Source organism: Ruditapes philippinarum, unplaced genomic scaffold, assembly GCF_026571515.1.
Source record: "Ruditapes philippinarum isolate M1 unplaced genomic scaffold, ASM2657151v2 ctg6875_1_1_1_1, whole genome shotgun sequence".
Taxonomy (NCBI): Eukaryota; Metazoa; Mollusca; class Bivalvia; order Venerida; family Veneridae; genus Ruditapes; species Ruditapes philippinarum.
In genome coordinates, this window is record NW_026864413.1 from 1 (window position 1) to 21,812 (window position 21,812).

At 32.1% G+C, this 21,812-nt stretch overlaps 1 protein-coding gene across 1 annotated transcript; it reads left to right on the forward strand.

The window, feature by feature from the left end:
* Positions 1-7,876: 7,876 nt before the first annotated feature.
* LOC132725488 (proteasome subunit alpha type-3-like) lies at positions 7,877-19,951 on the forward strand. The gene is made up of 10 exons (XM_060710627.1): positions 7,877-8,019; positions 12,567-12,649; positions 13,680-13,803; positions 14,113-14,214; positions 14,907-15,053; positions 16,076-16,141; positions 16,596-16,642; positions 16,975-17,042; positions 18,422-18,486; positions 19,424-19,951. Exons 1-10 carry the CDS (start codon positions 7,999-8,001, stop codon positions 19,466-19,468), a joined length of 768 nt encoding a protein of 255 aa, XP_060566610.1. The 5' UTR covers positions 7,877-7,998; the 3' UTR covers positions 19,469-19,951.
* The last annotated feature ends 1,861 nt before the right edge of the window (positions 19,952-21,812 follow it).

The following is a 21,812-nucleotide window of genomic DNA, read 5'->3' on the forward strand; positions in this document are numbered from 1 at the left end:
ATTTTTTCCCAAACGGTTTTAGCATATCGCAGCCACTCTTTCATAACTTTTTCAATATCATATTTTGTTGCCCCCTTATTTTCCCTCGTAAACATCTTTAATTGAAAAAATCATTGCATAATTTTTATTAAAAATGTTTTGTTATTGCTGGTGTATGATATTACACTTAAATAATATTTGTTAAGAAATAGAAAAAAAGGTATATAATTTTTTATAATCATTTTTAAAAGAAAAAAAAAACAAAAAATATAATAAAAAAGGTTATTTAAAAACCTTAAATTATATGATTTTTCTGAGATCGAAGAATTTACCACGCCAGCTTGATTTTGTTAAGTCTTTTAATTTGTGAGAAAAAAAAATAATAACTGAAATTTTAAATGTGACCTAAAATGACCGGGGCTATCATGTTTTAACATCAAATCCCAGGGAAAGGGGAACCCCAATTTCCCCGTAAGGCAAGGGGCATTTTGTTTTTTTAAACTTAACCCCCACAAGTGAAAATTTCCCCAAATTCGTTTTGCAAACTATTGTCAGCCTTGTGTAATGTTAATATCTCATGATATCAATTTCTGATTTCGTGTGCTGATTAAATTTTACAAAATATGAAAATTTAAAGAAATGATTGATCGTTGTGGTACCCCTGAAAAAATAGACAAACATTCGTTTTTATTTGTTTATTTAATTATTCCTTTGTGTTAGGGGGGTTGGGAAAAAAATGTAATTTTTTTTTTTAAGAATATGAGAAGTTTTAGTTTTTTTAAGGGCAGAATAAAAATTTGTGGTCAACTAAGTCAAGGTTTTTTAAAATTAAAAAATACAGCATCTAGTTTTTCCATCATCAATATTCGTAAGCCAGAAGGCTAAAACCCGGATGAAACCCCCTTTTCAGAATGAAGTTCGTTTCCAAAAACTGAACCGTGCTCTTTATGACATTGTTATTTAAAAAGGGTATAAATTGCTAGTTTTAGTTTTTTTTAATTTTTGAAAAAAAGGGTTTAATTAATTATTTGTGCATTGCTCTTTTAATAAAATCAATTCATTATTTAATCCCTTTTGTAGCCTGTATTTTGGTTTGTGTTTGGGTCCTGGCCGTGCCCTGTCTGTCTGTTGTGGTATTTGTTGGAGATTGGATTGAATCCACCTTCGCTTGTGATTTTGTTTTCATATTTTTTTTATTTTTGGGGGGGTGCCATTAATGCCCCAAAAATTTTTTTACTTTCATCAAGTTTTTCAAAATATCTAAAGTAAAATTCAAAATTGGTTATATTTAATTTTTATTAGAATAAAAATTAATAAAATTATATGTTTAAAAAATTTTCATAAAATTTAAAAAACATTGAAAATACGTTGTTTCTATAAATTTTTGGTCTTGTAAATAGAATACCTTTATATTTGACATACATGAAAAGGTGCGTAAAGAGTAAAAAGTGTACAAAAAATTTTTGGGGCTAATTTAGTAGTTTCTTTTAAAAAAAGGTGCCCCCTCTTCACTTCAGTGTTGTTTTTTTTTTTCTGGTCCTTCGGGATCATTTGCCCCACTATTGAGTGTTGAAAAGAGTACGCCCAAACGGTGGTAGGGGGGGTGAGGATGTTTTCGCGTATTATTATCCTATTAAAATCAATCAAACAGAGTCTGCAGTTTCTTGAAACTTGTTTGATTAAATGTTTCCCGAGGGATCACTTTGTTTCCAGTTTTTCTTTAAGAAAACATCAACAGGGTTAAAAATAAAACATCTTTTACGATTTAAGTGATTGTGATATGACTTTATGAGCTTTTAGAATTTAACAAAACATATTTTTTTTCATTTTACAAGGTAAAATTATACAAAGCTTTTATAAAACGAATACAAATGTTTGTATATCTGAAAGTTACAATTTTGTAATGCATTTTTTATATATATAATATTAGGTACCATATATACCGTTTATGTCTGTATACTTACAGATACATCTAGTTCAGTTTTATATAATAATTATATTTTTAAACCATGTCACGAAAAATTTATAAGTCTTATTTACTTTCGAAATGCCAAAAATCTCCTTCTAAAGATTTTCTTTAATTTGGTTCAAAAATTTATATTATTTCCCCCAGGTATATATTCGTTCACAGATAAACTTTCCCGGGGTTTTAAATGAAAATGGGTCGTATTTTTCAAACCGGGTTCAAAAAGGCATCGGGAAATTGTTTGTTGCATGATTGTGCAGAAAACCCATAAATTTCAAAAAAAAATGAGTTCCATCGGAAACAGGAGTGAGTAAAACAAATGATAGATTCTTTAAAGTTAAAATAATGCATTGATCTTGTTAAATTTTTTCGTCAGGAATTCTTTAATAAACACTGATGAGATTAGTTGTTTTCGCCGCCTTTGTTTACCAACCCCACCCACCGAAAATGACATGGTTATCGATACTACAAAAGCGGAATGAGTAGAAATGCTCCTGGTTTAGAGCCCGGGGACCTTAATCATGATTACTAACTTACAATATCAGACATAACAGGCGGTCAAGATTACTCTATTTTATGACGTTTTCCTCTCTGACTGTTATCCCCCTTTTTCCCCCCAATGATGCCCCTATTGAATATATTAATCTTTTAAAGGAACAATTAGACAAAATTAAAACTTTTGGAAAGTCATACATACAGCCAGCAATCCATATCTTGGGGTGACTTCAACTACCGTAAAATAAACTGGACATCTAAACTAAATAAAGATACTGACTCATGTTTATCGGACTGTGAAGGCCAATTATTCCATAGTACATTTTAAACGAGGCTTAGTGGCAGAACAACTTGTTCTTTTTCCAACTAGAGAAAGTAACACCTTAGATCTTATTGGTAACAACTTTACCTGGTCAGTTTAGCAACATTCACTCTCCAGATCAGTTTAGTGACCATGAACGCCATTATGGGAACATTCAGCTGTTATGTACCTAGGAAGTCTATGCCAAAACGTAAACTTTTTAAATACTCAAAAGGTGACTATACTCAAATGAAGGAAGATGCTGTTTAATTTTTCGCAAATACAAATACTTTTAATGGTCACCAAAAAACAAAAGATCAGTAGAAGAAAACTGGAATATGTTTTAAAAAATTTATAATAAGTACATCTGAAAAGAACATTCCTAGCAAAATGTCAGGTGGAAAAAAGTCTCTACTTGGATAAATAATAATATTAAGCGTCTGATTAAAAGAAAGAAACCGCACACATGCTTTGTATAAAAAAACTGGCAACTCAAAGATTAAACAAAGATGGAAGATTCTAAGAAGTTCTATAAATAATGAATTGAAATCAAGCACACAGTATGTTTGTTAACGATCTCATTGGTGACATCAAACAGGACTCAAAACCTTTTGGAAATATATAAGTAGTCAAAAGAAAGACTCGCAAGGTTTATACCACCCCTAAAGTTCAGGAAACGGTAAATCCGCCGAAACAAGACATAGATAAAGCCCGAAACACTTAATCGCCAATTTACTAGTGTTTTTTACAGAGACATATTTACAGTTCTTGTCCGTACTCCAAACCTTCTACTGAAAACCAATTGAAAATTATAGTTACTAAAAAAGGTGTTGAAAACATTCTAAAAAAATGTCAATCCGAGTAAAGCAATGGGTCCTGATAACATCCACCCTAGAATACTCAAAGAACTTTCATATGAAATATCAGAAATCCTAGCCCACTTCTTTCAACAGTCAATTGATCGCGGATTAATTCCAGAAGACTGGAAGAATGCGAACATTTGCCCCATTGTTCAAAAAGAACGATAGATCCATTCCAAGTAACTACAGACCTGTGTCGCTGACATGCATTACTTGTAAATTGTTTAGAACATATAATTTGTTCCAACCTCATGCAACTTTAGACAAAACGGCATTTTGAATAATCGTCACACGCATTTAGAAAACATCAATAGTTGCGAAAACACAGCTTGTAAATGTCATCCATGACTGGGCTACATCTATAGATAACAACAAACAAACAGATATATTTATTCTTGATTTCGAAAAAGCGTTCGAAACACAGTACCTCATGAACTATTGAAAAGTAAACTGAAAAAATATGGAATATCTCAAAACATCTTGTTATGGATAGACTCTTTCCTTACACAGAGAACACAGTGTGTTGTAGTGAACGGTAGCAAATCTAGCACTTCATCAGTAAAATCCGGTGTTCCACAAGGTACGGTGTTAGGGCCGATATTATTCCTAGTACATATAAATGACATTTCGGACAATATTTCGTCAAACATAAAGTTATTCGCTGACGATTGCGTCTGTTACAGAGAAATATTAAGTGAAAAAGACTGCGAAATTTTACAAGAGGATATAAACAAGCTAGGACAGTGGGCAACAAATTGGACAAACTATACAAATTTTATCATATTCATTGGCACTTTGTAGGGCCAACCACACAATCTTTATAGTCATCGCTGGTCCAACGTTGGACCAACCACACAATTTTAATCATAATCATTAATCCTGTATTGGGTCAGATGTAATCATCACAATTGGCCCAAGGTTTGACTAATCAAAGAATTATGATATCTTGCCAATTTATGCCCTTTTGCCGTTTGACACTTCATTCGTCCTAAAATTAATGAATGCACCATATCTTTATCTTCCTTAATTTAGAGTCAACCCCCTGCTGAGGACCTAGACTTGACGCGCGTCAACTGACAAGAATGTTAGTAAAAGAGCTGAAATAAAAGAATATAAAAGTAATGGAAATGAGTATATTTTTAAAAACAGGTTAAAAACAGAATAGGTATTTTAGGGAGACGTATGTTCAGTCCGGCTTACAGCCAGACTGAACTCAGGGCCAGACAAGTTTATGATATCAGGTTGTAAAAAAATTTTAAGCATTCTAGTGGACTATTGTTCTTGGGAAAAATGAATATTTATAGTATTCAGTTTTTGTTTGGACTTGCTGGAATGCATAGTGATGGGATGTTCTAGATGATCTTGTAAGAGGGATGATATACTTTGGGAAAGGGATAGCCACCTGGTCATGCAAGATGTTGTGAAACATGACCAGGCGTTGGTCAATACGCCGAAGGTCAAGGCACCTCCATTGAAGGGAAGTCAACATGTCAGTGACACTTGACGTACGGCCGAAGTCATGTTTGGCCCACCTAGCAGCCCTTCTTTGGACGGACTCTATTTGGTCAATGAGAGTTCATGTATAGGGGGACCAGACCGTGGAGCTGTACTCGATCTAGAGCCTGACAATACCAATAATCTATTTGCAGCTATTATTGAATTCATGTTAAATAAAAAATAAATGCAAAAGATCACAAAATATCTCACTACATTTTATTATTAGTGTAGAGCTTATAACATAAACAGAAAAAATAAGCAATCATTAAAGTCAAAATCTCAAAAGAAAGTTTTTGATTTGATTCCTTTAACATCATCATTGAGTAAAACAACCAATTAAGTAATGAAAACTAAACATCAAAGAAACACATATCTCATAGTAACTATGGCATTGGCAATTTTCATTTTTCCTGTTAATGAACCAATATATATATATTATGTATAAAAGTAAGTGGTTTATTTTATATGTATAAAAGTAAGTGTTGTTTTTTTTCAATTATCTTCAGCCTGTGTGTTGTAAGTTTTACAACATTATTTTCGTTCTCCCATCTTCACACGGTTTTAGCATATCGCAGCCACTCTTTCATAACATTTTCAATATCACTATTAGTTGTGTGTCCCCCTTATCTTCCTCGTACAACATCTTTAATTGATAAAATCATTGCATAAGTTTTACTTATAAATGTTTTGTTATTGCATAGGTGTATGATATTACACTTAAATAATCATTTGTTAAGCAATAGAAAAGAAGGTATATAATTTTGTTATAATCATATTTAAAGAAAAATAATACAAAAAATATATATATAAAGGTCTACTTAGAAACCTTAAGATTATATGATTTTTCTGAGATCGACTAGAATTACCTACGCCAGCTTGCATGTGTTAAGTCGTTAATTTGTGAGAGAAAAAAATGAACTAACATGTAATTTAAATGTGCACCTAAAATGCACCAGAGGCTATCATGCATTTAACATGCAAATGCCATGGAAGGAACTCCAATTTCCCCGTAAGGCGGAAGGAGGCAGTATTGTTATTTTAAACTTAAGCACCCACAAGTGAAAATTTCCAAATTCGTTCTTGCAAACTATTGTCAGCCTTGTGTAATGTTTAATCATCTGCATGCATATCAATTTCTGATTTCGTAGTGACTGATATATATCATTTACAAAATTATATGAGAATTATAGATAATGATTGATCGTTGTGGTACGCCTGATAAAATAGACAAACATTCAGATTTATATTTGTTTACTTTAATTATTCGCTTTGTGTTAGAGAGGTTGGAAAAAATGTACATATTTTTTTTAAGAATATGATGAAGTTTTAGTTTATTAATGGCAGAATAAGAATGTTGTGGTCAACTAAGTCAAAGGCTTTTAAAATGTAAAAATACAGCATCTAGTATATTTCCATCATCAATATTCGTAAGCCAGAAGGCTATAAAGCGGATGAAACCCGTTTGACGAGAATGAAGTCTCCGTTTCCGAAAACTGAACCAGTGCTCATTTATGACATTGTTACTATAAAGGTATAACACTTGCTAGTTTCAGTTTTTCTTGGAATATTTCTGAAAAAAGGCTTTAATTAATTATTTGTGCTATTGCTCTTTTAATAAAGTCAATTCATATATTTAATCCCTTTTGTCAGCTCCTGTATTTGTGGTGTTGTGCTTGGCTCCTGGCCGGTGCCATGTCCTGTACGTGTTGCTGGTATTTGTTGGGAGATTTGATGATTGAATGCCACCCTTCGCTTGTGATCTTTGTTGTCATATTTTTATTATTTTAGGGCCAGTGCCATTAATGCCACAAGATTTATTTTATCTTTCATCAAGGTTATCAAAATATCTAATGTAAAATGTCAAATTGGTTATGATTTAATCTTTCATTCAGAATATAAATTAATAAAGCTATATCTTATAAAATATTTTCATAAAATTTAAAAGACATTGAAAATACGTTGTTTCTATAATTTTATGGTCGATTGTAACATAGAATACCTTTATATTTGACATACATGAAAAGTGTGCGTAAACAGAGTAAAATGTGTGGGACAAAATGTTATGGTGCTAATTTAAGTAGTTTCTTTTAAAAAGGTGCCCCGTACTTCACTTCAGTGTTGTTATATTTTTCTGGTCCTTCGGGATCATTGATGCCAGCACTATTGAGTGTTGAGAATTGAGTACCGCTCAAGACGGTGGTAGGGTGCGTGAGGGATGTTGCGCGTATTCATTATCCCTCATGTACAGACTCAATCAAACAGAGTCTGCAGTTCTCTTGTAATCTTGTTGTGATTAATGCTTCCGAGGGATCACTTTGTTTCCAGATTTCTTTAAGGCAACATCAACATGGTCTACAAATAAAACATCTTTTACGATTTAAGTGATTGTAGACTATGACATTATGAGCGTTTAGAATTTATACAAGAACATATTTTTTTTTCATTTTACAAGGTAATAATTATACAAAGCATTATAAAACAGATATACTACACATGTTTGTATATCTGTAAGTTACAATTTTGTAATGCATTTTTAATATATATAATATTAGGTACATGTACGTATATATACCGTTTACGTGTACTGTATACTTAATTACAGCATACATCGATCTATGTTCAGTTGATATAATAATTATATTTTAGTACAATGTCACGTAAACATTTATAAGTCGTTATTTACTTACGAAATGCCAAAACGTCTCTTTCTAAAGATATTTCTTTAATTTAGGTTCAAAATTTATATTATTTACCTCCCAGTGTATATATTCGTTCACACGCATATAACTTTCCGGGTTAAATGAAAATGTCGTATTTTACAAACCGGCTTCAGACAGCGCATGCGTGGAAATTTGTTTAGTTGCATGACTTGTGCAGAAAACCGATAAATTTCAAAGAAAATGAGTTCCATCGGAACAGGAGTGAGTAAACAATGATAGATTCTTTAAAGTAAAATAATGCATTGATCTTGTTAAATTTTTCGTCAGGAATTCTTTAATAAACACTGATGAGATTAGTTGTTTTCCCTTTGTTTACCAAACCCCACCCACCGAAAATGACATGGTTATCGATACTACAAAAGCGGAATGAGTAGAAACTCCTGGTTTAGAGCCCGGGGACTAATCATGATTACTAACTTACCATATCAGACATAACAGGCGGTCAAGACTATACTCTATTTTACTGACGTTTTCTCTCTGACTGTTCAATCCATCTTCCAATGATGCCCCTATTGAATATATTAATCTTTTAAAGGAACAATTAGACAAAATTAAAACTTTTGGAAAGTCATACATACAGCCAGCAATCCATATCTTGGGTGACTTCAACTACCGTAAAATAAACTGGACATCTAAACTAAATAAAGATACTGACTCATGTTTATCGGACTGTGAAGGCCAATTATTCATAGACATTTTAAACGAGGCTAGTGCAGAACAACTTGTTCTTTTTCCAACTAGAGAAAGTAACACCTTAGACTTATTGGTAACAACTTTACCTGGTCAGTTTAGCAACATTCACTCTCCAGATCAGTTTAGTGACCATGACGCCATTATGGGAACATTCAGCTGTTATGTACCTAGGAAGTCTATGCCAAAACGTAAACTTTTTAAATACTCAAAAGGTGACTATACTCAAATGAAGGAAGATGCTGTTAATTTTTCCAAATACAAATACTTTAATGGTCACCAAAACAAAAGATCAGTAGAAGAAAACTGGAATATGTTTAAAAATTTTATAATAAGTACATCTGAAAAGAACATTCCTAGCAAAATGTCAGGTGGAAAAGAGTCTCTACCTTGGATAAATAATAATATTAAGCGTCTGATTAAAAGAAGAAACCGCACACATGCTTTGTATAAAAAAACTGGCAACTCAAAGATTAAACAAAGATGGAAGATTCTAAGAAGTTCTATAAATAATGAATTGAAATCAGCACACAGTATGTTTGTTAACGATCTCATTGGTGACATCAAACAGGACTCAAAACCCTTTTGGAAATATATAAGTAGTCAAAAGAAAGACTCGCAAGGTATACCACCCCTAAAGTCAGGAAACGGTAAATCCGCCGAAACAGACATAGATAAAGCCGAAACACTTAATCGCCAATTTACTAGTGTTTTTACAGAGACAATTTACAGTTCTGTTCCGTACTCCAAACCTTCTACTGAAACCATGAAGAAAATTATAGTTACTAAAAAAGGTGTTGAAAACATTCTAAAAAATGTCAATCCGAGTAAAGCAATGGGTCCTGATAACATCCACCCTAGAATACTCAAAGAACTTTCATATGAAATATCAGAAATCCTAGCCCACTTCTTTCAACAGTCAATTGATCGCGGATTAATTCCAGAAGACTGGAAGAATGCGAACATTTGCCCATTGTTCAAAAAGAACGATAGATCCATTCCAAGTAACTACAGACCTGTGTCGCTGACATGCATTACTTGTAAATTGTTAGAACATATAATTTGTTCCAACCTCATGCAACATTTAGAACAAAACGGCATTTTGAATAATCGTCAACACGCATTTAGAAAACATCATAGTTGCGAAACACAGCTTGTAAATGTCATCCATGACTGGGCTACATCTATAGATAACAACAAACAAACAGATATATTTATTCTTGATTTCGAAAAAGCGTTCGACACAGTACCTCATGAACTATTGAAAAGTAAACTGAAAAAATATGGAATATCTCAAAACATCTTGTTATGGATAGACTCTTTCCTTACACAGAGAACACAGTGTGTTGTAGTGAACGGTAGCAAATCTAGCACTTCATCAGTAAAATCCGGTGTTCCACAAGGTACGGTGTTAGGGCCGATATTATTCCTGGTTCATATAAATGACATTTCGGACAATATTTCGTCAAACATAAAGTTATTCGCTGACGATTGCGTCTGTTACAGAGAAATATTAAGTGAAAAAGACTGCGAAATTTTACAAGAGGATATAAACAAGCTAGGACAGTGGGCAACAAATTGGGGTATGAGGTTTCAACCAGTAAAATGCAACATGATGACTCTAACTAGAAAAAGGAAAATAATTTCCTATGAATATACATTACAAGGGACAAAACTAGAATTTCTACAATCTATTAAATATCTTGGTGTCCATATAAGAAGTAACTTGCACTGGGGAAAACATGTGGAAGAAATCTGTAACAAAGCATACAAAACTCTGGGACTTTTGAAAAGAAATCTATCAACTTGCCCGCTAGAAGTTAAATTACAAGCATATAAAGGACTTATTAGACCAGTCTTAGAAAATTGTAGTGCAGCATGGGACCCACATCAACTTTATCTACAAGAAAAACTAGAAAGTGTTCAAAAGAGAGCAGTTAGATTTATAACATCAAATTATAATTACGAACCTGGTACTATGACAACCCTTTTGAAAGAACTAAATCTACCATCCCTTAAGGAACGAAGACAACAAAATAGACTCATATTAATGAATAAAGGTGTAAACAAACAAGCACATATAAATATAAATATTTTACAACGTAGTAAAAGATCTACCAAGAACCAACATAGTCAACATTTCTTACGTATCCAGTCGCGTACTGATGTGCTAAAGTATAGTTTTTTCCCAAATACTGTGAAAGAATGGAACTCTCTACCTCCAGACCTTTTGATAAATAATGTAAACACGCTTAAGGACACATCCAGTTCATTCGCAAAAATCATTAGAGAGGGTATCATGTTGCCCTAAGCCGCTTGATAATTGCAAAGGCCGGTGTAAATAATGTCTTTGACGTCACACCGTATACAGATCAAGATCAAGATGTCAATCTCCTCGTGGAAAAAAGACATGGCTATGCGTCAAAATCGCAAGAAAATTAAAAAGAGTTGTTTAAAACTAAAAGAGGATAAAAGAAGAATTCAATATTGAATGTTAAAAAGTACTGGTTGGAGACAAATTGGCCAGCTCAGCCCAAAAAAGTACTCAGCCCAAGTAAGCTTGGCTCTGTTCAAACTTGGCACAGGTCAACTCGGCACACTTTTCAATTTATTAATATATTGGTTTGTTTTATCATTCTTTATTGTTGGAACCACATACTTAATATATGGACTGATTTACAATTGTGGAAAGATGTTTTCTTAAATTATTGTTACATTTTTGGTAATGAAATCATTTTCAATGATTTTGGAAATGAAAACTTGTTACAACCAATCCATGTGAACACATGGTACTGTAGAGTAGACAATTTAGGTAATTTTGATACCCTCCTTCACAGGCCTCAGATATAAGTTTCTTGCATATCAGACAGGATTATCTCTCGTTAACTCCGGTGCTAGAAAACCCTGTCTTACACACCCCAGGTAAGACAAGTCGCATGCTTTAAATGACGTCATTGCTGTGCGCCTTTTATGAATGAATTGCGTTCTACCGATGACGTCATTTTACCGTTATGAATGAAGTCTGTAAGTTCATATGCTTCTGTAAGAAAAAATTGCCTAATGAAAATATCAGTTTTTTTGTAATTTCTGTTTTGAAAATAATTGATATGTAATTATTACAGTAATATGCAAGAAAAATAATCAAACACTGGCTTTCGGTACAGAAGGGAATATCTAGCTCTCAGGTAACTGTTTAGCAGAAAGTCGGCAGAGCCTCATTACCGCCATAAACAATTACCCTCGAGCTAGATATTCCGGTCTGTACCGGCAACCAGTGTAAGATTCTTATAATCAACATAATCAGAAATAAACAAACTATGGAAAAATGTTTAAAAAGTGTCCGTTTGGTGGTCCCTGACCAGTAGTGACTTGAAAACTAGGGTGGGACATGTTCAATGCTACCTATGGCTGCTGTGGTGTAGGGAGTAGGGCAACTGTAGGAGGTAGGTTCCAATGGTATACAACCTTGGGACTCCTAGGAAAGAAGGAGAATTTATAATAGTCTGAAGTTCAACAGTTTCAATAAGTTAACATACTAAGGGGATGGGCATCATGACCATGGCTTGATGTTTAGGGGAGGGATGTCACATATTTTGCTATGGAGATAGCAGCCAGACCATGTTGAATCTTGTAGAAAAGGGATAACCTAGCATCTCATGATCTTTATGTTAAGTTCAAAATTTCGAGGCATAAGGGAGTGTAGCTTGTTTGTGACGCTAAAGTAAAGGACATTATTTGTAAAAAGTCAAATAAACGTCTTGCACACAGAGAGTGCACATGAGAGTGTCATAAAATAATAAAATATAATATAAAAAGGCAGTTTTTTGTTTCTTTTACAAAGGACCAAACTAACTTGACCAGTAATTGATGCAGTAAGTTTCCCAAACATACTTTATGCATTGTCTTATTCAAATAAGACATATTCAGTTAGAATTTCCTAGTTTTCAATAAGTTTCTGAAATAAAAGTATTTTACTCAAAGATAAGCATAGTATATCTTGAAAGGTTAAACATTACATTAAAACATGTTTGATATATAATTTTGTGTTTTTTCTGCAGTATGATTTGTCCGCCTCACAATTTTCACCAGATGGCAGAGTATTCCAAGTTGAGTATGCTTTGAAAGCAGTAGAAAACAGTGGGTAGGTACTTTCAAATAGATTTCACTTTAATACTTGTTGATTTCAATTCTTATTTACTAGCAATTGAATACCTAATTGACATTACGCTGCCTGTCAATCAACCTGACAAACGTCTTACCGATAAGCCAATCAGCGATCATTATCAGTTTCATGCTAAGATGCCTGCAAAGTCCCCCATTTTCCTTAGACAAGTTATCTGTCTATGACAAAGGTGTAGAAGTAATTAAGATTGAAATAATTTTAATTTTCTGTCAATTTAAAGCTATTTAATCGGTATATTATTAATTAAGTTACCAAATATACGTATGGACAGATCAAGTAAGTTAGTTTATTATACAAAAAGACAGTAAATTTCTACATACATGTATGGAAATTTTAAATTTTATGGTGTCACTAATATAATTTTACTGTTTTTGTTTTGTTACTTCAATTTCAAAATTAAATCATGACATAATCATATACTTTTCTACACATAATATCTCTTTGAATTTGTAATATATAATGACATTCTGTCAGTTTAAGATTTTCATTGAAGTCAACAAGAAATAACACCATCTTTGTTAAACGTTTCATGCATCATTAATACATAAATGCAGATATTTTTTGCTATACCATAATACATTATACATTGAATAATACTATTCAATAAAATCAATAAAACCATCAAATAAAACCGTATTATGTCTAAGGTTCTTACTGACTGGATCACGTGAATCAGTGGGCGTGTCACATGAATCAGTGGGGGGAGCGATCCCTTCTTTGGCGGAATGTCAATTACACAAAAGTTTCAAAGTTTTATAAAGTTCATACCTACCATCATCTTTATAAGTACACCCTCTGACAACTGTGTTAGGGAATTGATTCTTTGACTCGGTGGTCTAGATCATTGTTACTTTTGCTTATAAATGGGTGGCCACAAATTTGAATCCCAGTCATGGCATGGTCTTTCCTGATGCATTTGCATCTTCCTGTTACAAGCTAAATCATTCGTAAACAAATTCACTGCAGTGAAAATTTTTATGTTTTTCAGAACTGCCATTGGAATAAGAGGAAAGGATGGGATTGTATTTGGAGTTGAGAAGCTTGTAACTTCAAAACTTTATGAAACAGGGGCCAATAAAAGAATTTTTAATATTGATAGACATATAGGAATGGTAAGGATAAAATAATTTACTCAGTGTAAATCAAAATGCTTTTGAAATTGGATGGTTTTTATAGACAGAAAACAAAAATTTTACTTTGGTAACCAGGTCTAACTTTTACTTTTGCTTTATACATTTTTGAATGTATGTTAAAGTATATTATGCATTGTCATCTATTTCATTTATTTATTTATTTTGTGGATAAGAAGTAAATAAATTTTAGGGCATTCTGACATTCTGAAATGATTTTCATGATATCTGATTTCTTTTAATTTTAAAAAGTGTCTTTGTTGATATATTAAATTACGTATTTTGATACAGGCTGTTGCAGGGTTATTAGCTGATGCAAGGCAGATTGTAGAAACTGCTCGAGAAGAAGCTGCAAGTTACAGATCAAATTATGGCACCCCTATACCACTTAAAGTAAGTTTGCTTGTTTGATTATTTCAACTACTTCAGTCATTTGTCAATGTCATCTGTATGGAACCATGCCATTTAACATACCTTTTAAGACTGTGTTCTGTTTGTAATTAAGTTTTAAGCTCAATTATTCAAAGAATAGGGAAAGCTATTGCACTCTCTCAGGCGTTAAAGTGTCACACTTTGGTTAAGTATGTTGGTATGTCCAAAATTACTGAAAGGAATAGGTTGAAACTTCACACACTTTTTTGAGAGCATAATGACAGAATTTTGGCCCCTTTTGAACTTAAAAAAATTTAATGTCTACATTATCCAGGCACTGAGAATAATCAGGCAAGTTGCCATACTGACAACTCTTGTTTTATATTTAAACCCCTTTATAGTGACCAGTTCAAAATGCAGTTTGAATGCTGATGCATAAAAAAATGTTTAGTTAAGAAATTGAGTAGTTTGTATTACTTATGTAAGAATTATGAATTTTGTATTACTTTTGTTAGAAATATCATATGAACTGTAATTCAAGAATTGTCTTGCATACTGCATAAATAATGTATACAATAATACAAACATATGAAATTTAACCAAAACCTGAACATTTGGAACCCCAGAATAAAACATTTAACCATTATGTAATCAAATTTATTTAGAATTCAGATTTTTATTATTCATTATGGTTATCATATGATATTTTCCAGCATCTAACAGACAGAGTATCAATGTTTGTACATGCCTACACATTATACAGTTCAGTAAGACCATTTGGTGTCAGTTGTTTAATGGGTTCATATGATCCCACTGATGGTCCAGAGATGTACGTTATAGATCCATCAGGTGTCTCATTTGTAAGTGATTTTATCTTTAAACAGTCTGCTGCCTAGGTGACCATGTTGTTGAGTCTCAACAATTGTATATTTGCATTGAACAATAATTATTACTTGATAAAAGTGTCATTTAAAATTCTCTACTGTTGAAACCTTTACCATTAGTTTATGGAATTTCGTAAAAACTTTAAGGCATATGAGTGATTCTCATAATATTCAGGACTTGCACAAATGTTTCACTGGACATTATGTAAAATGTAATACATCGGGCCTCGATGATTTTTTAGGGCCGGGGGAGTGACCTTCCAAATTTACTTGCCCCTTATAAAATGCACTCGCCCTGCATTTTGACAGAAAATGTTTGTAACAATGAAAAACAAAACTCAAATTTACTGATTACTGTTCTATATCAGTATAATTGGCTTTATTCAATTACATATTGTTCTTTAATGTTTATAATAATTTTATATTTTTATTATATAATCTTCAACATAGCCTGAATACTTATTCTATTCAAATTTTAACACACTCGGCTTAAATATTAGGCATCAAAATATCAACTTCATGGCTAAGTATAAAACATTACTGAATGCATAAGTTATAAAACATTGCCGAATGCTGCTGTTTGTAAGGAATCAATTCATCATACACATTTGGTAAAGTTTTATACTAAGTCATAAGGTCAGTTTCCGGTTGATGGTATTAAGTTTGAAATGGTGTCTTCTGTTTTTTACCGAATGACTTCATTTATGTTAAATATTTAGAGAAACATCATTTGGATCTGGAGAATCTTACTTGCCCGACCTGAACTTTTACTCCCCAATGAGAGCAGGCGAGTGGATTTGTCATGGCCTGTACATGTATTATTTCAGTCAGGCCATGGTATTATAAAGTTCAATGTTTGGGAGAATTTAACCTCTTTGACTTGTAAAATAAAGATGATGTTCTCATTTCTTAATATATGTGAGGCTTAAAGTTATTAACTTTTAAAAATTGTGTTATTGAAAATACAGACTAATGTTTGATATAATTTTCCAATAAAGGGATATTATGGATGTGCAATAGGAAAAGCAAAACAAGCAGCAAAAACAGAAATAGAAAAAATAAAGGTTGGTGGTTCTTTTTTGTCTTTGGATAAACTTATTTAAACATAATTTGAAAACTCTAAAACATTTGAAAACTAAGCATGCTTAATAATCAAATATGCATGTGTACATGTTGTTTACAATTGTTATAGATGCCTTATTACATCTGTTACTTTTATAGTAGGGTCTTTATAAAATTCTGTTTTCACAGACCAGTAAAAAAAACTGTTGAAATGTTGAGATAATTTATAATGAAAATTTACGTAAAATAATGATTTATGCTAAATAAATTTAAATTTAATTTTCATGGTCTGTGTATAGAATTTGAGAAAAATTAAGTGAAACATGTTGCATAACAAAAAATACGAAACAAGTAATGATATGGTAAAAATCTACTCCAATCAAAAATGTAATGCATTGCACCTTCATCTGAAAAAAATTGTTGACATTTCACTAGTGATATCTCTTATTATTCCAGATGAAAGACATGTTGTGTGTTGATCTTGTAAAAGAAGTAGCAAAAATGTATGTAAAAGTTAATTGAGTAATTCAAAAACTTATTCATATGAAAGACTATTATTTTATTATAATTTTAATGTTATGTTTGGAGTATGAAAACAGCACAAATTTTATGTATAATTCTAATGCCATTTCGTTTAGATTGATCAGTGAAAAGGCTTTAGCATTAACTGTCCCAGTAAAGATATTTATATTTAGTACAAAGTCTAAAAAAAAAAGAAATGAATTTAATTAATCTGTTATTTTTAACTAAAGCTGCACTTTACACTAATTGCATAGTATAGAACTAAGATTCCTCTTTAATTCAGTTATGCTATATAGTCATTTTACTTTTTCAGAATTTACATAGTTCATGATGAAGTGAAGGACAAAAATTTTGAACTTGAATTAAGTTGGGTTGGAGATAGTAAGTTAATACAATTTTATCAAATTGTTGGCAGAAAGATTTATAGCATATTGCTTATTCTTGATATTTTGTTAGTTGACAAGGAAAACAGTGCTACATATTCAGATAGATGTTAAGAAATTACTTGTACAAAGTGATCAGTTCATTCAACAGGATGTCAAAGGTCAATGATTGATTATTCAGGCTATCTCTTTAAAGGTGCATTAAGCTTCAGAATTGTTTTCCCTTCTGTCGATAGGACAAACTAGTGTTTTATAATGTTGTAATAAATAGAACAAGTAATCTGCTCATCACCATAAGAAAAAAGCGCTGAGTGTGTAATAAGTTCTGATATAGGTAGCTAAATGTAAACAAACTTAGTATTGTGACTTCCATACAACATACTTAATCACTGTAAATGTACTTACTGCCAAAGTAGCAAAAGATTATTCAGCTTCATGGCCAATGAGTAGCTGTTTTAGAAACTGTAACAGGATAAGAAAATTAAAAAAGCTTTTGAAAAATGAAATCATTGGCATTTTTTAGGCTTAATTGGCCTTTAAAGATAAACATGTATTTTAAACTCCACTTATAACAATATTCAGGGGACCTCTGAATTTATATTGTTATTTCCGGATATCTCAGGGGCAAGGAGTACGAAACAGGGTAACAGCATCATTAAAAGAGGTATATCGTTATAAGAGGAGTTTGCTGTATATTGGTTAAAAAATAGAAATTTCTTACTATTGCTTAGCAACCATCTTTAAAAGCATAGTTTTTATGGCTTTCCAAAATTAAAGTATTTCAGTAACAAATTGATTAGGAGTCAGATACTAAATGCACAAAAATAGATGTGAAAAGTCATATTTTCATGTCTTATGTTAAGAAACTTTACCATTAAAATATGTTGGCAAACGTGGGAAAAACCAAAAATTTACGTCAGCGGAGCGCGTAGTACAGCAGTAAAAGGATGAAAAGAATAGATCTGAGATAAAATTAAATGAAAAATGGAAACAGGACCGTGAATCATTGGTGTATTGAAAATGAGCTGTACGGACTGTGCCGATTTTTACCGCGAAAAAATTAAAAGCTAAAAGTGTCTTAGAAATACAAACACAAGTTTTCCTTTTGATTAATTTTATTCGGTCTGACAGATTTCGTTTCGGTCCGACAGATTTTCATGGTTTGTCAGACCAAATGTCTGACACTTTTTTTTTAACTTTCGGGAAGTCTGTGTTGCGTTGTTTGATTTTAAATTTCTATTTCAAAGATGAGGTTTTCAAGCCCTGACAAAATTAATCAGTTGAGAATATAATTATGTGTGATTTTGATAAAAAGTCCAGTCTGATTATGGTTGTTATTTTTTAATTTTTCACAATGTTACGTTTTTATCATTTCAGTGACTGGCGGTAAACATGAGCTTGTTCCTAAGAATGTTTTTACAGATGCAGAAAAATATGCCAAGGTATATATCAACATTTGTGTTTTTATTGCTCAAATGAAAAAAAAAAGAATCTTTAAAACATATAGAATTGTTTCATAACTTGTGAAAAAGGCTACACAGGATATTTTGTCCAGAGCATAACTCTCAAAGTATGTAAAATATCAACTTCAGACTTGTTAGTTAGTAAGTCCTATTGAGAGTGCACAAGAAAGATGACTACCCAAGATATTTTTTGCTCTTTGTTAACCTGCATGTGGAGAATAACTTTAAAAGTGTTTGAGGTATCAACTTCAAACTTCATGGGTGGATAGGTTCCATTAAGGAAGAGTGCAGTGCTCAAGAGTGATAAGTCAGACCTGCATCATATTTTTTTAGTTATTGCCCTTTGTTGTTTTGTTTTACTAAATTGTTGGTCAGGACAACAGCTCAGCCTCAAAAAAAGTGTTTGGGAAATCAACTTCAAATTTCATAGATAAATTGAGTGCATTAAAGAGGAGTGCAGTTCTCAAAAGTGACAACTCTACACTTCATAATTTTAGAACAATTGCCCTTTGTTGTTTTTTCTTGCCTAATTTTTCCACTTTTAAATTTCACTCGTAGCTATGTTACTGATGAAAATATATAATCTTTAGTTCACTCTATGAATGGTATTTTGATCTTTCATTAAAACAAACAACATGTTGTTATTATTCCTGTGGGCGTTTTTATGAATTTAATGACCAATTTGTTTTTAGTGGGAAAAGAGTTTTAGGCTATCTTCCTTCTGTTACTTCATAGAATCCCCAGCAATTATTAAGCTGCTCTTTATAAAAAATGTCTTCTATTTGAATTGAATTTGCATTGCAATGCTAAACTATTTGGTCACTGCATATAAAGATGTCTGATAAAATAAGTATATGTTAGAGTCAGTCTGATTTGATGACATTATATTAATATATAAATATATTTATTATTTCAGGAATCTCTGGAGGAATCAGATGACAGTGATGATGAGGACTTGTAGAAAATACTTTGTGATACATTTAATATCATTCTACATACAATATCATCACTACTGGACTTTGGTGCATAACAGTGCTATTGCTGAACGTTAAAATATTTGTGTACTGAATTATATTTTTGAGAACTGGCTGCAGGAAAAAGATTTTTGAAGATGACTTTTGAAAATTTCCTATTTATCCACTGCATAACCTACTTCTGAAAACTTTTTCTATACATCCACTGCATTACCAGGGAATTTTCTAATTTAAGTTTTGCAGGATGTCTACAATATATGAGATATAAATAAAATGAATGTCATCAGCCTTGTGTAAAGCCTGTATAATTTGTTGTATAATGACACATAGTACACATAGACCAAATAAACATATTCAAGTATTTTGAGGTTAATTAACAAGCATATGTTAATATCATTTGATATTTTGTTTACCAAGTTATTTTTCATGGTATAAATCATTATTGATGAATAAAAGTGCTTATTATGTCACTTTAGTGTTGGTGTTGTTGATATTAAGTTGATGGTCTTTTGAATTGGTTACAGGAGAAGAAAGAATTTTTTTTTTCATTATAAGCATGAATTGTAAACAAGTGTGTATATTAGACAATTTTGAATTTATTCCATAACCTAGGTATAGTCCTCGGACACAACATGTTTCTGTTTCTTTTTTCGGATGAATAATCCAACTTTCCTAACATCTTTTCAAAAATCTTATGTAAATAATGATAATGAATAATAATTGTTTTGTCCAAACAAAAATGTTTGCACATAAAAGGTCATATGACTACTCCAGCTTTACTAGTGGAGGAAAACTTTTTTCATGCACCTGAGTAAAACCACCTATAATCTGTAAACTAGCTGGATAGCTTGCTCACATGAAAGAATCCAAAGCCCAAGTGGGATTCAAACCCTTGGCAGGGATAAGTGATGTGAATTCTTCGGCCTTAACCACTTAGCAATGGACAGCCCACCTGAAGAGGCAATAAAATGCATAGTCCTGCTTTTCTTAGGTGTAATTGTACTATAGGAGCATCACAGATGTAAAAGTATAACCAAGGTATCGACCTTTATGTTAAAGGTATGTTTTTTCACTTATTTAACATGTTTTTTAAATACAACAAATGAAAGTGCAATGCCTTATGGAAGAGACATTATGCATTGTTAATTTAGTTACTTCACCTCCTCATGAAAAACAAAACAAACTGTAAGTCATAGTTATTAGAAGAGCAGGCAGAGACAAAACTGAACAGCACATGTATTCTGATGGTAATTATGCTGGACTAGTAATCTAAGGATTGCTGTCCATGTTGGTTCAAACCTTAAGCAAGCCTTTGTTTCATTGAGCAAGAAACAACGCTTGTAGCTTAGTACTGGTTGTTTCCAAGGAAAAAGATTTCAGAGTGTCTGTGAGCTCTAAGCCTCGTACACGATCTAACTTTAATGCCATATTGTCTCTATTTAATCCTCCCTGGGGCTTGCATTTTTTCAAAAGGGGGTGCTAATAAGAAGTATTAAAATGTGCTTTCAAATATGTTTATCAAAGATATAATTCAATTATAAAAATCATTATTCATTATAATCATCCAATACAAAATACAAGATTATATTAGTTTAATGACTTTACTGGAGTGTCATTAATTGTTATTTTTAAATAAAGGTTTTTTGGATTTCTCTTTCATTGTGGATTTTAAATCTATAAGGTAAGAGTTTTTTCGCCAGGGCGCTACTTAGATGGACGGGTGTAAATTAAAAACAATACGGTAATTCTGTATAAACTAAACTATAGAGCACAGAAGGACCACCAAATGTGGCAGGCTGGAGAATTAATTTGGTGCTTTGGTATTAAGCGCTCGTGTACCAGAAATAATTGTGTAAGAATTCATTAATTCTGTAAAATTTTGCAAAGATATGATTAATATTTTGAACTTGATGACATATTAGACAACATCACCTGAAGTGAATAAGATTTAAAACTTTAAAGTATCTGTAAGGTTTCTTCATACTTACAGGGTTCTCAATAAGAGCCGGCCGCCGGCCGAAATGACCGTTTAAAAACACTTTTTGGCCGGCTGAAATTTGTAAAATTTTCAATTAATACCAAAAACTGAGAACAGAATTTGACTGTCAAATACTGATGCTCCGTGATAATTGTTAATTTTTCAGTAGAAACACAATAAATGATTGGAATAAATCTGAAAACAGACTTTTATTAGCAAATAAATCTTAATTAAACTTGCATAAAGTGAAACCGGAAGTCCAACTCTATTGCCGATTTTTCCAGCCTAAAAAACTTAGAAGCAATGTGCACCACTTTAAAACTGAGGAAAAAGGAGGAAATTCTATTAATTAC